General features: G+C 32.0%; 7 protein-coding genes across 7 annotated transcripts; 4 read left to right on the top strand and 3 right to left on the bottom strand.

The window, feature by feature from the left end:
- Nucleotides 1–3: 3 nt before the first annotated feature.
- cand_014930 (uncharacterized protein) lies at nt 4–1587 on the bottom strand (the record flags this gene model as incomplete). The annotated part of the gene is made up of 1 exon (XM_067211728.1): nt 4–1587. The coding sequence occupies one exon, from the start codon at nt 1585–1587 to the stop codon at nt 4–6; it is 1584 nt and encodes a 527-aa protein (XP_067069523.1).
- A 461-nt stretch (nt 1588–2048) lies between these two features.
- cand_014920 (double-stranded DNA-binding domain-containing protein) lies at nt 2049–2593 on the top strand (the record flags this gene model as incomplete). The annotated part of the gene is made up of 4 exons (XM_067211727.1): nt 2049–2208; nt 2268–2401; nt 2460–2495; nt 2552–2593. 4 exons carry the CDS (start codon nt 2049–2051, stop codon nt 2591–2593), a joined length of 372 nt encoding a protein of 123 aa, XP_067069522.1.
- A 45-nt stretch (nt 2594–2638) lies between these two features.
- On the bottom strand, nt 2639–5857 carry cand_014910 (adaptin family protein; the record flags this gene model as incomplete). Its single annotated transcript, XM_067211726.1, has 1 exon — nt 2639–5857. One exon carries the CDS (start codon nt 5855–5857, stop codon nt 2639–2641), a length of 3219 nt encoding a protein of 1072 aa, XP_067069521.1.
- Nucleotides 5858–6367: 510 nt separating this feature from the next.
- cand_014900 (structural maintenance of chromosomes protein) lies at nt 6368–10060 on the top strand (the record flags this gene model as incomplete). Its single annotated transcript, XM_067211725.1, has 1 exon — nt 6368–10060. One exon carries the CDS (start codon nt 6368–6370, stop codon nt 10058–10060), a length of 3693 nt encoding a protein of 1230 aa, XP_067069520.1.
- Nucleotides 10061–10490: 430 nt separating this feature from the next.
- Nucleotides 10491–12482, top strand: cand_014890 (uncharacterized protein; the record flags this gene model as incomplete). The annotated part of the gene is made up of 1 exon (XM_067211724.1): nt 10491–12482. The coding sequence occupies one exon, from the start codon at nt 10491–10493 to the stop codon at nt 12480–12482; it is 1992 nt and encodes a 663-aa protein (XP_067069519.1).
- A 9-nt stretch (nt 12483–12491) lies between these two features.
- On the bottom strand, nt 12492–13583 carry cand_014880 (longevity-assurance protein; the record flags this gene model as incomplete). Its single annotated transcript, XM_067211723.1, has 1 exon — nt 12492–13583. The coding sequence occupies one exon, from the start codon at nt 13581–13583 to the stop codon at nt 12492–12494; it is 1092 nt and encodes a 363-aa protein (XP_067069518.1).
- A 312-nt stretch (nt 13584–13895) lies between these two features.
- On the top strand, nt 13896–17198 carry cand_014870 (uncharacterized protein; the record flags this gene model as incomplete). Its single annotated transcript, XM_067211722.1, has 1 exon — nt 13896–17198. The coding sequence occupies one exon, from the start codon at nt 13896–13898 to the stop codon at nt 17196–17198; it is 3303 nt and encodes a 1100-aa protein (XP_067069517.1).
- Nucleotides 17199–17208: the final 10 nt, after the last annotated feature.

Genomic DNA, 17208 nt, shown 5'->3' with positions numbered 1-17208 from the left:
ATCTTATTCAGGGATGGCACCACCTTTTGTGATATATAGAACTATTGTGTCATCTATCCGAATTTGAAGTGGGCTATATCTATCGTGCTGCAGACCAATGCGCTTCAGAGGGCATATTATAGCATAGTCTCGTGGTAGTACCACAATGTCGATCCCAAATATCTTCTCTGCATTACTTAATTCTCCACATTTGACTGCCTTGTAGTGTACTCTGCAAGTAACTAAATCTGTCCCAGCATATTCAGTCTCTGTTATTATAAGATTTGGAGACAAGTCTGGAATATGAAAATTTTCTGCAACTTCACTTTGATTGTAAATTGGATTCCAATCAGAAGTATTTGGGTAAAGATCTTCTGCTTCACAATTTTCAGACTTTATAGTTTCAAATGAAATAGGCTGAAACTCGATTGATTTTATATTGACCACACCAAAAGAATTGCTTAGATTAACTGCAATTTCTATACGATCTCCAACATTAACACTTGGAATCATTGTTGTTTGAGCAACACATACCTCTTCACTGTGGCAACGAGATATATCTTTATGGGCCCATTGTTTTCTGCGAGTACCCGTATAGAAGGTCTCAAATTTATAAATTGATAAATATGCTTCATTTATATCTGATGATTTTACTGGACTGATGATCAAACCAAATAGTGATTGTCTCTTTTTATTTGACAGAGACCTATCACTCACTTTAGAATATTTATTTAACGCTGAATCTGAGTTTTTATCATACTTAAAGTTGTAAGCTATTGTTACACACTTCTTAGCACAAGATTTAAGTACTTTTGCATACAAAACACGATCAATCCGAACACTTCCACATACTGTTAAAACAGGTTGCATTGTAACTGTTGCATGTTCAAGTTCTAAATATCCTTTATAATTTTCCTTAAATTGATCATCAATTAGATGACTATATACTTGGTTCATGTGGCATACCAATGTTAGAAACCAGTGAGGACATACTGTAAAACAAGTTAGTAACGTCTCATCTAAAATAAAAGGTAAAAATGCATCGATAATCCCTGGAGATAAAAATGGTTTATGATTATTTAAGTGACCATATACTACATATAGTTTACTATCTTCATATAAGCTGTGGCCTTTAAACTGGCAAGTAGATCCTAAGCAGTGTTGTTTAGAGCTGGGATTTAGTGCTCCAGTTTCATTCCTAGCATCTAATATTTCAAAATTTCTGTCTTCAATCTGTAAATCATATCCACTATATCTTAAATTGTGTGAAAATAAATTTAACCACTTAAACTTTTCATCTTTTTTAACATAAGTATTTTCTTCATAGGTATTCTGTTTATTCAAATAATAGTCCTTAGGGCATGCTAAGGCCAAATGTTTCACAATTCTATAATTCTTATTTAGTCTAGATGAAATTCTATCAATTAGATCTGAAACAGAGTCCACTATTAATGGAGCAGATAATGTTTGAATTGATTGAGATCGTGATATAGGAGTTACACTTGGTAGTTCAACATTCGAATATGAACGGCTCAAAGGTTCTATGGAGTTATTGTTCTTCGGATAGACATGTTTATCATGACTAGGTGTACTTGTTACACTCCCCATAATTAAACTCTTTTAAACCCTTAAAGTGCAGTTAAAGCTAATGTCACAATAGCATTGATAGCATGAAAAAAGGCCACACAGCGCCATTAGTGGGGTTTAGTAATTCTTACGTTAGGCAACTCTGGTAAAAGATTCATCGAATCACTTAGGTTGTATATTAAGTTACTAACTAGAGTCTGAATCATCAACCATACTTGTGTTTGATAAGTATCGTATTTAGCTATTCACAAATCTAGGTAGACTTTGGAGGACAAATATTAAGAGACCTATTTAGATAATATTAAAGGAAAATACTATAATTATTCAATATAGAAACTTAAAATGTATGGTTTATTTTAGCTTCACTTAAAAATATATCTGTGGAGAACAAGTCAAGGAGTAAAAAAGAAAAGTGAGCAATTGGGGGCAGATTGTACGCGCGTCAAATATATACTTTTTTTCTTAAATTGGAAATTTTGACAATGGAAACTAATTTGAAAGGCTTAAAGGCTAATAGTTTTATTAGGACTCGGGATGATGAAACTAGTACGAATGAACAGAAGGAGGAGTACAGGAGGCAATTAGAAGAACAGAGAAGGACAGCACTACGAGCTTTATTAGAACCTAGTGCTATAGAAAGATGTTAGTTGTTAAATAATAATTATATTGAAAACTTTAAATTGAAGCTTAATGCTTTTTAGTGCAACGAGTTGCCCTTGTTAAACCTGAAAAGGCTCAGTTAATTGAGGAACATATACTTAAATCAGCACATATGAGTGGTTTCTCTCCAGCAAATAGAATAAGTGAAGATGAACTCATAAATATTCTCTCAAGGGTAAGTTTAAATTTAAAATTACTAAATACTTCTCTTATGGATCTCTCTGATTGTTTAGATGAGTAACTCTTCGAATTCCATATCTAAAGTCACAGTAGGTTCAATAACTAAGTTAAGTGGAGAAAGTGATATAATTTTTTGTTATTATAGATTCATAGGCGTGAATTTTTTGATGATGATGAAGATTTTTAGAACAAATTAGATAGTACTAGTTCAAATGTAATTTTGACTATATTTTTAATGGGATTTGCCAGAGTTCTGAATATATGAAGAACATATTTGAACTATTGACTTAGCTATTGGCATGTCATTAGATCTTCCTGTCACAATGAATTTAGGAGCTGAAATATTGCAGTAAAAAATTCTGAGAAGGGCAGTCTGTCCTGCAGAAGGAGATGTTGTTGCAGCACACATGATTTCACTATCTTCATTATATATAAACGCAAAGCAAGTATTTGATTCTAGTTCACTAATAACTTGTCGAAAATCTTTATCATACAATAACACATCTTGTGAAAACTCAAACTCTAAGGATGACCACATATTTGCTATATCAATAATTGAAATATCTAAAGGGAAGAATACTGGAAAGTTATATTTAGATGTGTGAGTTTTAGCTTCGTATTCACTTTTAATACTAGGTTGTATGGTCCCAATATTTTGAGTAGGTATAGATTTTATATCTAGTAAATTGCATGTTTCACATATACTTCGGGAATTTTCAAGTTCTTTAAAGTTATTTTCTACATTAGTAGACATATTTATATCAGGATTGCTTATAGTTGAAGCTAATAAATTTTTGTTCGTAGGTTTTTCATCAGTATTTCTTTTATTAGGACTGTTCTGATCTCTTGAGACTATACCACTAAATAGTGCCATGGCTTCTTTCTGTTTTTGCAGCTCAATTACTGAATTTACATGAGTTATACGTTTATCTAGACTATCAATTTCCGATATAAAACATAATTTTTCGTTTGAACTACTTTGTGGCTTGAGAGAGTTTGATTTCTCTAGTTTATTATTTATAACTGATTTGTTCTTTTCTCTTATTGCTAATTCATTTATAGGTTTATATCCATCAGGACCCCATCGTTTCATACCTTCAGTTTTTATTGAAGTCCCAGAATAGGGATTTTCTTGCACTTCATCAGGCAGTTCTGAAATATTTGTATCGTTATGTACTGATCCAAATAATGGATCAGTTTGTAATGAGTTGTGAGACAACATATTCAACTCATCTTTGCTCTCTTTTTGAAGTTGTTGGTTAGTTGTGTTCAAGTTTAGAGATATGCCTTTGTATTTAGTTAGATTTTTAGTAGGTATGATCTTAGAGTTAACACGAGCTGACTTACTAAAGTTCATCATATACTCTTGTTTATATCCATCAGTTACAGAATCTAAGAATAAGAGTTTTTTATCAACTTGTATATCTTCACAAGAAGCATCAAAAGGTAAAATGGAGCTAAAAAGTTTCAAGATTTTGTTTTTTTCCAAATTTTCGAGTGGAATATCCTTTTCAATTTTAGTGTCTAGTTGTTCGTAATTGATTAATACTCTGAACTCATTTGCTCTCTGACGTATTAACTGATTCGGTGAGTGTTTACAAGCTTCTATCATTGGTATACATGTATTTATTATATATTTTATAGTTATTTCCGGATTTTCTACATCATCTTTTATAATACCCAAAACTAGGTTTTTATTCTGTAGTACTAATAAAAGTGCTATTGAGAAGCATTTCATTGCTGCCTTAATTATTAATCCATATGTTTCCCAAGATTTCGTCTTTTTTTGTAACCGATTAAATATACTTGTTAACAGATTTACAGTTTTGTGTGCTGATTCAAGCGAATTTATATATTTATCGTTAACTTTGGCAATACATCCATATTCTCCAACAACCCAAATAGCAAGATTACACAAAATTTCCGGTAACTTTTCTACTTTATCTTCTAACACATCAATAAAAAGATTTGTGGCTTCAAATCTAAATTCTATATCAATAGTTTCGTCACCTGTAGGTCCTTCTGCAATAATTTGTGCAATATTATATGCTTTTTCAACTGAAACAAGTTTGCCAGCAATTTCCAATAGATTAACAGTTGTTGCCAAATACCAGTTGTAGTTTGGAGCAAATCTTTCACTTAGTGAAATTATATTGTTTGATAGCTCTGATCTAAAATAAATATCTGTTGATATTCGTAGATGACTCATTAGTTTTGCAACAACAGTTTCAACATTCTTAGGGTTTGTCATTTGGCAAAGAAGATCTAAAGTTTTACGCCTAAGTGTTTCGTCTGAGTCCTCAAGACAGTTGACAACGACCATTTGGTGGGGTATTGCGTGGATGGGATTAACAGAGACAATTCTTGAGAGGCAACTTATACCCACTGATCGAAGGTGATTATGATCAGATTGTAGAAATTTAGAAATGGTATTTGCTGCTAATTCTATCAAATAAAGTGAAGGATGAATAAATGTTATTGTTCTGATACATGATTGGAGGATTGCATACGAAATATTTCCTCCATTAGGACTAGCTGAAGTATTTGGGTTAATAACTGGCATGACAACTGACCCATTGAACATTGGAGTTGCAATTGATAATTCTGCTCTCTTCAATGTTGCTTGAATTATCTCGTATACTTGCTCTGCACAAGATTTCTCTCTAGATGCTACAGAAGCAAATATATCCAAGATATGGACCTGAACCCAAGGTGCTGGGATCCAATGGTAGTCATATTCTCTAGGTATATTGTGATCCAATATTTGCTTTAATGTTGCAACCATAAATGGGATAAGAGGAGTGCAAAGCTCTGGATGATTGTGGCTCGCATACTTTACTAAGTGAAGAGCTGCATTGACAACCGAAATATCTACATCACATACACCTCTTTCTAGTATATCTGGATTATCCGTAATAATTTCCGCCCTTAAAAACAAGAGTTTATAAGTTACCAAGTAAGCTTTTCGCCTTATAGCTGCTATTTGGTGGCTCAGTAATTTAATTACACTAGATTCAATAGACGGTAACATCTCCAAATTAACAAGTCGCGAGAGTGAAGATAGTGCTGCAGATACATCCAACTGATTACGGCTTATTAAGTCACGTTGCAATGTATTTACCAATAAAACAAGAAGTTCATGATTACTGTTGAGAAATATACAACATGCCAAGTAGCCAACACGTTTTGTTAGAGAATTCTTATCATGAGTCATTTTAATTGCATGTATATAAGCAAAAGATGCATCATGACCTAGCATTTCAACATAAATAGCCCTTATTAGGTATTCTCGAAGTTTACTAGAAGATATGCCACTTTCTAGAAATTTTGACTGCAAACATTCAGCCTCATTCAATATAATTCTATCTTCCTCTTGTTTTGATCTACATTCTCCAATAGATTTGACAAGCTCAAACAATTCACGTGATGAATGAGAGCCAACATATTGCATCTTATAATAAGACAAATAATTTTCTCTAGTAAGATACCCTAAACTAAGTTGGTCGAGTATTTGCGGTTCTTTGTGATGGATTAACAACGGCTAGTACTGAATTTAAATAGATTACCTAAAATTTTAAACTACATACAAAATAATAAAGTTGGACTAAGATATAAATAGTACTAGCGTAGTAATAATATTGTAGTTAAGTTCTTTTGAAAAAAAAAAAAAATCAGAATGCAGATAAACAATAAGATATTATTCTGACTTGCAGTGAGTTTGGCGCCAAAATAGTTCATCCCCACATTTTATGCAATATGAAAAGGGAAACCAAGGATTCATGCAATGAAAAGCTAAATAATTTAACATAACTTGAAATTTTAGCTGCATAGTTATAATCTATCAGTGTCATTCTATTTGATAGAGCTTTTTGACTCGGAAGTTAGTCTGTCTCTAGAATTGACCGATACGTGAGTCTTAAAGGTCGCTAAACGAAAAACAAACTCTTTGTTCCTAATAAATATGTATATTGAAGAGATTATATTAGATGGCTTTAAGTCCTATCAGAGAAGGACGGTAGTTGGGAAGTTTCATCCTTGTTTCAATGCAATAACAGGTCTTAATGGAAGTGGGAAGTCTAATATCCTAGATTCTATTTGTTTCGTACTAGGAATAACAAATCTATCTCAGATACGTATTAATAAACTTGAAGAACTTGTATATAAGGCTGGTCAAGCTGGAATCAACAAGGCATCTGTCTCAATTGTATTTAACAATAATAACAAAAGTAACTCTCCACCTCTTTATAAGGACTATGAAAAAATAACTGTTACAAGACAAATTGCTACAGGGGGAAGAAATAGGTATCTTATTAATGGATTAGTTGTAAAACCATCTGATGTTACTAATTTTTTCCACTCCGTTCAACTAAATGTAAATAGTTCACACTTTCTCATAATGCAAGGACGGATTACGAAGGTTATTAATATGAAACCTAAGGAATTACTTTCAATGATTGAAGAGGCTGCTGGTACAAGAATGTATGAAGCAAAGCGACTGCAAAGCTTGAAGTTGATTGAGAAAAAAGATAGTAAACTAGCAGAAATAAATCACTTACTGGAAGATGATATAATACCAAAACTGGAGAGGTTAAAAAAGGAAAAGGCTGATTATTTAAAATGGACAAATATAAATGAAGAAATAGAAATGTATGAGCGTATATTAAAGGTGCACCAATACCTTCAAATATGTAAGGAAGTTGAGGAGAGTGAAGTTAAGGTTATTGAGATACGGGTACAAAAGGAGAGTTGTGAGCAAGAAATAAACATACTGACTGATAGAATAACCCAATTAGAAAAGCTTGTGCATGAAGAAGAAAGTAAAATAGCTTTGGAGTGGTCAAAGCCACTAAAGGAATGTAGAGATAAAATATCTGAGGCTGAATCTAATGTTAGTAAGACCCAACTACAGCTTAACGAGATAATGACTGATTTAGATGAAGAAGAAGCAAATTTAAAGGATATGTTATGCCAAAAAGCAGAACTTGAAAGTAAAGTGCAAAATTCTGCACAACAATGTGGCAGGTCTCAGTCTGGCAGTTTTGAAGATGTTGACAATGAATTAAATAATTTAAAGGAGAAGTTGTCAAATGCAAAACTCAAGCTGCAAGCTTTACAGACTGGCTGTGACATGAGTTTAGATTATAAAGAACAAAAATCATTAAGGCAAGCCCTATTCGATGTTCAAAAAGAACTCTCTGATATAAAAGTAAAGGAAAATAAATTTAGACTACTTATTACAGAGAATGAAAAGTCCTTGTCATCACTCAAACTGAAGATTACAAAAAGGACTAATAATGGTAAGTCTTCGGTAGATAAACTTCGAGATGAACACATGGAATTACAGAATTCAATTTATAAGTTTGAAGGTGATTTATTGGAACTAAAAAAAGATGCAGAGTTGTATGAGAAATTAAGTCTGGATAAAAAAAAACTTGAAATTGAAAATGATTCCCTTGAACAGCAATTACAACCTTTGGAGATGTTTATTAGATCATTTCAGTGTATTTACAATGCCGAAAGTAATCCCAAACTAGCAGTTCAAGCACATGCTAATAGTATAGAGTCCTTATTAGATCCATCTATAAAACCTACAAAAACGAGTGTGAAGGGGTGTGTATTTGAATTATTAAAGCTAAGAGATCAAAAGTATGCTACTGCTTTAGAAGTAGCAGCTGGGGGAAGGCTATATAATATGATTGTTGAAACAAGTGAAGATGGAAAACAACTATTGAATAGTGGTTTTCTTAAAAAAAGAACAACATTGATACCTTTAGACAAGATCATTGATCCATCAATATCTAAGAAAACCATAGATGAAGCAAGGAAATTGGCGCAGTGTACTGATGACAACGATCTTAGAGTTATAAGCTCTTTAGATATTCTGGAATATGATATAGAGTATTCAGCAGCAATTAAATACTGCTTTGGGCATACTTTGATATGTGAAGATGAACAACTGGCAAAATTAATTACGTTTCACCCAAATGTAGGTGTTAGAACGGTTACTATGAAAGGTGATATATATGATCCAAGTGGTACTCTATCAGGGGGCACAGTGTCACAATCTCAAAGAAGCATATTGATCTCATTTCAGAAGTATATTGAACTAAAGATTCAATTAGCCAAGAATAATTCTTCAATAAGTGATATTAAGAAGAAGTTGAGTACAAATTTAAGTAAATCTGCAGATTCATATAGGCACTGTCAGAGGCAACTGGATATTAATAAACACCAATTGACACTATTAGAGGAGAAACTGTCAAAATATAAGGAAGAATCTCTTGAAGAAATGATTAATGAGTTAATGAGGCAGAAAGATGATTATCATAAAGAAATAGCGAAGTTAAAGGATAATCAGAGAACCTTACAAAAAGATACAGAACGATTAGAAAATGAGATAAATATGTTTGAAACAACTAGGGAAGTACGCGAAAATAGTCTGGAAAAGGATATTGAGAAATACAAAGAAGATATCAAGTCATTATCAGCTATTCACGAAAAATTGAAGAATGAAACATCATCATCACGTATAGAACTTGAAGCAGCTAAGGCGGAAATAAAGCTTATAAATTCTATGGTCGAAATGAAAGAAATTAGTGTAGCTAAATTAAAAGAAAATACTTTAGAATATGAAAAAATATTGGAATCTTACAAGGTAGATCTTAAAGAAAAAGAAAAGGTTTTGAAGTCTTTACAAAATGAAATGGAGTTGAGTAATAGTTGTATAAGGGATACTAAGAATGAGATTAAAAGAGTAAATAAGTTGATATTAAGGAAGGAAGTGGATTTGAAGAAGATTAGCCATGATTTTTTGTCAATTAATGATCAATATTCTCATAAATTGAAAGCTAAGGACTCCTTAATTAAGAAGCATGAATGGCTCCGAAATGGAGTAGAGGACTCATACAATCTTGAGAAGTATCCCTATAATTTGTGTATTCAAAAATTAGAAGAACTAGATAGACTCCAAAATACTTTATCACGAAATATTAATAGGCGTATTTTAAACTTGTATGAAAGAGCTAATTCAGAATGTACAGAATTAATTAATAAGAGAGATATTGTAATGAAGGACAAGGAGAAGATTGCAGATGTAATCAGTGATCTTGATCTTAAAAAAAGACAGGCTATGGAAAATACATGGAGAACTGTGAATAATTCTTTTGGATCGATATTTTCTACATTGTTACCAAATTCAAATGCTGAGCTAATTGCAGTAGTAAACCCAGAGACAAATAAAGAAGATTTCTATGAGGGACTTGAATTTAGAGTCAGCCTTGGTGGGATCTGGAAAAAGAGTTTGAGTGAATTAAGTGGCGGTCAGAGGTCACTACTAGCATTATCATTAATATTAGCTATGTTAAGATTTAAACCAGCACCTGTTTATATTCTTGATGAAATTGATTCTGCACTAGATTTAGGACATACGCAAAATATTGGTTATATGATTAAAGAACACTTCCCTAATTCTCAATTCATTATTGTATCTCTTAAAGAGGGAATGTTCAATAAGGCAGATGTCTTATTCAGGACTGAATTAGTTCATGGAGTGTCTTCAATACATAGATTTGAAAATTGGGATAGAAATGAAGATGAGAATCAGCCCCCCGAAAAGTTGCATAGAACTACTAAGGAGAAAGAGCTTAGAAATTAGTGAAATTGTTGAGCAATTAACTATGGAATCTTATTATATATTGCTATTCTTTACTTAATATATATTAATAATTTAGACAAATAAGTGCTACTTTGATACCTGCAAGACTATAGGCATTCTGGGTGTATCTAGGCGTAAATGTACTATTCGGTAATATTCAATAGTGGTTACTTTACTCTTAATCTAGAATTAGACTGTAACTGAGATTATTAATAGTTCAAACAATTCATCTTGTTTCTGATATTCTACAATTTACATGATTTTACTGGTTTCGGCGCTGATGCTGTAGTAAAAAGTGATATTGCATGCATTTTAATAAATAAAACCTCTTGAATTAATCTAATGATACCGAGTTATCAAAGCATTCATAGTAATATAGTAGATGAAAAAAGATAGCTTATACTTCATATTGTAGTGAGAGGATTGTATAATGCCCAAAATATGTAATTTCACATTTTGGAAACCCCACTGGCTATTTTCTACACTTTTTATAGTAAGCTTTAATATTATTTTAGGGAGAGTGATCATAACTCAGTTATACGGAGATATTAGTTCATATGGTTATTATTATGCGAAAGTTAAAGTGGGGTATCCAACCTCTCAAACCCAATCATTGATTGTAGATACTGGGAGTTCCTTGCTAGCATTTGCATGTACAAACTGTTACCAGTGTGGTCGTCATATGCAACCACCATTTAATATATCTAATTCAAGCACTGCAAAGTGGATAAACTGTGAAATTAAACATGAGAATAATTATTATTTCAGCAACAATCCCTTATTAAGATATTGTGAATGCGACAAAGAAAATGGGAAATGTTCATATAAAATTCAATATGAGGAAGGGAGCAGTATATTTGGTCATTATTTTGAAGATTTCATACAATTTGAACCTCCACCTAGTGAATCTAGTATTCCTACATATAATAACCCAAATAATAGACTTATAATGGGGTGCCATCACAAAGAAGAATCTCTATTTTTATATCAAGCTGCATCAGGAATAATGGGGCTAGCGAATATTCCGCTTCATAAAGGAAATCCCGCCACAATATCAATGATACTTCAAAGTGTAAAGAACCAAAGTGTTCAAGTTGAAAAGGTAGTATCTATCTGCCTAGCAAATAAAAGAGGGTTCCTGACGTTTGGTTCTACATATGGTGATATTATAAGGAGTATAAACAATGTAAACTATACAAATAATAAATATTCTATAGGTAGATGCAAGTATGATCTAAGATACTGTACATATATTGGGAATGTAATAGTAGATGGAATTTATCTTAATGATACAATCCCATTTGGGAATGGAATAAAAGCAATGCTAGATAGTGGAACTACTGCATCTTTATTCCCAGAGTCAATATATAAATTACTGCATAATGCAATTGCAACAAAAGTTACCCGCGTACATCCATATATTAAGCCTATGGAGAGAGATGATGGCTTGTTGTGTTGGTACTTGCAAACAAGTGCAGCACTTAACCACTTTCCAGTAATAAAATTATCATTTGCAAAAAGCAGAGATACCTTTATTTCTGGTGTAGATAAGCATGAGTACTTAGAAATTGAATGGTATCCACAATCATATCTCTACTTGAATAAAGAGGAAACGAAAAAGATATATCTTAAAGATGCAGAAAATAATGGTATTTACTGCCTAGGTATAATGAAGATTTCAGAAAATACTCATGGTTGGAGGTCACTTGGAACATTTGTCAATTATCCTGGGGACAGTACGTCAAATGAGCACAGTAGTATTGATGTAATGCATCGATCTATAGTTCTAGGAAGCACATTCTTTATTGGTAAAGATATCTCATTTTATTTAGATGAACCAAAAGTAACAATAGAACGATCAGATTGCAATGCAAGCTATGCTGAAGTTCAGAAACTGGCTAGCTATCTAGAAGGAGTGTTATATAGTAATAAAGGTGCACCCATGACAATTATATACCCAAGTAAAGAATTGGAAGATGGACCTGATAATATTCAATTTATTAGAAAGACATTTGGAATGACTAAAAAGACACCTAGAGATGTATTTCTAATAATATCATCGACAATTCTTTTATTAATTGGTATAGTTTGTGCATCGATGGCATACTACTCATTTATTACTTCATTAAGGGCAATTAGGGGGGATGCAACAGCTGCATTGTTAGGGAGTGCAAGTGAAGTTACTATTCCTATTCCACCTAGAGCTTCATCATCTAATATGGAAATCGAAGATCCAAATATACAATACAAGAACCAAATTATGAAGATGTCACAGCAATATGCCAGTGAAATTAGTAACTCAAGATCACCAGAATTATTAGTACCAGTTTTCCCTATATCAAATTTCAAAGCCAAAGACTTTATATTGGAGCTATCAATTCGTAATTCAAGTGATTCAGGGGATAAAAATTATTCAGAATGAAATATCAATCTAATTTATTGAGTGATTCTTCCGACGTTTAGTTAATTTCAACTTTGCCTCGTGTTCACTAGTCGTATTATATGGCTGTTCATTCTCACTAGTTACTTCATCATCACTTCTAACGTCACCCATATCATTGACATTTTGTACTTTTGTTCTAAAAACCATTCTCATGATCATTATAAACCAGATAATATGTATAAATTGCAGGAATGAAAGTAGACAAGAACAAATAATACTACCGGGTATTATCCAAATACTGTAACCAGTAGCACTAATATTAATACAAGTTCTAATAATTAGTATAGAGTAAATACAGAAATATGGATATATCATTAATCTAGATGTAAACATAATAAAAGTTAGTGAATATAGCAGAAAATTGCAGAATATTGGGAATCTCTCTGCATATTTCGAATATAAGAAACACTTCATTATATGCAAAAATATATCAAGTATATCGTGTATCCAAAGTACAATAATTCCAATTCGGAAGAAGGAAAGAGAGCAACTAATTATTAGCAGTGATAGTGTAGTAAGGTGATGGAGTAATAGAATGATGTAGTCTTTCCTAATTGTTTCAAAATTCAGTATTATTAAACAAGATAACCAATATCCGATTTCAATAAAATAATAACGTCTCATTTGGTCACCCATTGGAAATAGTGGCCATCCTGGATTTAGACTAACTGGTTCGCTTGGAGTTGGAACAATGTAATAAATGAATTCGTTTGTCCTAAATATATATTGTACCCAACCTGGTTTATGAGCTGTACCAAATTCAAATTCTGATAAAAGTACATATGTACCAAAAAGAAAACTGAAAAAGTGCCAGACAAAGTACCAAAGCATCTCGGCCATTTTTATTTCACTACCTGGTCTTTTTCCAAATGGTCTGCATAACCTTTTAATTGGCGTCATTACATTAGATAGAAGTTTATTGTTAGCTCCACAGATAAGAATACGAAGTGATAGTAACAAGATACATGATACTATACCAAGTACAAAGTCACTTTTCCCTATATTTCTATTCACAATATACGCCCAGATTCCTTGATATTCTGGAGTCTCCAACAAATCGAATCTATGCCTAATAGTCATAAGGATATATAACTACTTGTCTGTAAAAATACTTGATTATAAGAGAAATGTTTAGATATTGCTGTTCTCTGCAAGACACAACTATATGGAACTTTTTTAAGATCATCACACACAATTGTTTATGAGCAAAGCGTATCTAAAGGCGGTTATGTTTCCTCTATATCCTTTTTAGCGCTATATATTTTTTTTTTATATTAGGCATTGCACAACTTAAAGTTATAAAGCAACTAATTTAAATAGGAACCTTGACAGTTTATGTATTATGTCTTGTGATTTAGGAGTTTAAGTCTATATACCTTGTGTAGTATTTAGATGTTGCTAAGGTTGGCTGATTATATGCCAGGAAGTGTCGTCTCAAGAAGGGATGGAGATAAAAGAATTAAGAAAGCTGTTATTGTAGCCATTACATCTTCTATAATATTTACAATATTTCTGATACTTAGGTATAAAATGGTTTTGAGGAGGTCATATGAGGAGCAGAAGCTAACCTTATTTAGTGAAAGTGCATTTTACTACTCATTTTATGAGGATATAATAAATTCACCAACAATATATGATGGAATATACAGACTTTTAAAAGATAATAGGAGTGAATATCCAGATGTTATAAATGCATTGTCTAGGTTTAATATATTTCAGGAACTACTTTTAGGGATTATATATCGTTTATTATATGGAGACTCAGGTATTGCTAACCATTGGTCCTATAAACCACTCTCACCATTTAACTTCTACTATTATGTAGTCCATATTTTAATGGGTCTAGGAATTGGAATCTTATGTGGTTTTTGTACATATACTACTAATTCTTATTTGGCTGGTTTTTCTTCCTTAGGTTTCCTCTTTGCAAATTTTCAAGAGCGTTTGCTAATGAGATTATCAAGTATTCCATTACGTGAAAATTTTGGCTTACCTTTTGTCTGGGGAACTATATGTGTTTGGTCTTATATCCTAGATCGCAATATATATGAAAGAAATTACAATGGTAGGAAGTCATGGATATTAATGTGGTTTTGCAGTGTTTTACTAATACAAACATGGCAATTTTCAGTATTTATACTGTCAACTCAACTCGCTTCCACATTTGCTACATATATCTTAGGATATCCGATATATAATTTACTTATACGCCTAATAATATGTCACTTACTATCACTTTTTACCGGCATTGCACTACAGTTCGGTTCGTACTATCTTTTAATGTCTCCTTTACTGCAAGTTGGACTAGCTATACTTGCTAGTGTTTTAGTTCCAATGGTAATTAGGAGAAGGTTTGGGAGTATTCCACATAATTTTATTGGAAGTGAGAGTTTTTCTGCAAAGTGGTCATTTGTTAAATTAATCGTAGCAATATTTGTATTTACTGGGATTAGATTGGCCATTATCCCATTTGCAGTTCATGATAGTCATGTCTTTGATATACTTAAATCTATTTTTTCTAATAATCAACATACTTTTGATTCAATTATATATAGAATGGGTGGATCTGAATTTTCTTGGGTAACAATACAACAGTTAAAAATGATACATAGGTCCGGATTATTTTATATATTCTTTGCATCACTTTTGACTATTATAATTACTATTTTCTCTGATATATATAAAATTTACTTACTTCAGAAGTACTTTGTTGAAGCTTCAAAAATGAACCAAGTTGAAATATTAGCATTGTCATCTGATCCTGACAAAATAACATCCATATCTATCTCGAACACATCTGAAGTACCCATGAAATCTTCAGGTACTGATAAATCCGATGTTAATACAATTGTGGACAGCATACCTTCTCCATCTTCTATTTTATCTGACTGGAAAAGTTGTGATGATATAGATGAGAATGTAGAAAATGAAAGTGAGGAGGAAAGAGAAGATGAAGTTTTATTGAAAAATATAGAACCAATTAAGCAAGTTGAATTAGGCAGAGATAAAAAAACCGAACTAAATATAAGCAAAGATCTGAATTTTGTACTTAATTCATGTTTGGCTTATAATCTTTTTCAGGTCTGCTGTTTTTGTTTCCTTGGAATGATAATATCTAGACTGCGTGTTTTGGCATTACCATATATGTCTGTAATAGCAGGATTTCTAGCATCAAAGCAGTATATTGAGTATTTTTGTAGCATAATTGGGAATTTTGGAAATATTTACAGCAATATACCTAAAAACATAAAATATATTGAAACTGTTACAAATACTCAGGAAGATTCTAAGGACAAATTTCAATATGGTCAACAATATAAATCACTTTTTAAGAAGTTTATTTTACTTTTATCAACTACTTTTATACTATCATATTCATGGAAGCGTTGGCCAATCGAAGAATTGAGAGCAATACTTCATAGTGAAGATAATGCCACATCTTCTAAAAGTAGACTTGTTTCATGGCTTAATACAAATATTCCTTCTAATTCATCTATTGCATCTGATATGACTATAGGTGCTTCAATAAGACTTATGACAAATTTTAATATTGTATTACACCCTCAATATGAGGATCCAAAGATTAGAAAGAGAACACAGTTTATGTACTGGCTGACAGGTTGTGCACCAATTAAAGATATTTATGATATATTGTGGGAAGAGTACAAGACAAATTACATAGTAACTCAAATTTACCGTTGTTCTTCTCCTTCAAACGCACCTCATATAATTAATGCATTTGATGTTGCAAGTTACCTGGATAATAGTGAATATAGATGCAAAGGAAATATCGTGCCCTTTCAACGTGGGTGTTGGAGGATACAATTAGATAACTATCAAAAGTACTTTAAAATGATTTATAGGAACAGTGACTATACAGTATTTGAAAGAAGAAATGAGGCAGATCCATTTGTGCTAATGTCTAGAAGAAGCAATATATTAACACCTCCTCACTTGTTCCCTTACAAAAGAAAACTTTTGGACTGGGAAGAAAGCTGGAAACCTTGGATAAAAAGTTACTGCCAAGCTAATGATAATTATTGTGCAATGAATATTGTAGACTATGCAAGGAATATCTTGGATATATATGGTATTAAGGAAGTAACTGATTTACTCTATAAAAATGCAATTGAATTATACCCAGAAAATCCATATGTACTCCATCACTATGCAGAGTATATGGACTTTGATCTAGGAAAAAGTCCTCAAGAAGTTATAATCTATTATATGAAAGCTTTAGAGCTTAGTAGACCTAATCATGACTTAAAAATATTAATGGATGTTGTACTCTTTATTGATCAGTCATTTGGCAGGAGCAAATCACTTGAGAAGATTCTAAAGCTTATATTGGAAGATAACTCAATAAAATCTCTTGTATCTTTGGATATTAGTGAAATTGATTCATATTTATTACGAAATAAAATGATTGATGTTTCAAGAAATAAATCTTTTCAAGAATTTGTATATTCGGTATGTATGGTTGCATCTTTTCTTAAAGCATTAATTATAAGTAGTGAACTAGAAATATATCAAACTAGCCATAATATTTGGCAAGCTATTGTTACATGTAATGTTCTATGGGACTTATCTTTATCCTTAGATCCCAATAACAGATGTGTTCTTCAGTATTGGGAATTATTCAACAACAAAAAGAGATCTACAATGGATGATATTTACTACTTCTTATTTGGCTAATAAACTTAAG

Source organism: Cryptosporidium andersoni, assembly GCF_001865355.1.
Source record: "Cryptosporidium andersoni isolate 30847 chromosome Unknown contig_21, whole genome shotgun sequence".
NCBI lineage: Eukaryota > Apicomplexa > Conoidasida > Eucoccidiorida > Cryptosporidiidae > Cryptosporidium > Cryptosporidium andersoni.
The sequence above is the reverse complement of the archived record's forward strand: the minus strand, read 5'-3'. Positions and strand labels throughout refer to the sequence as shown.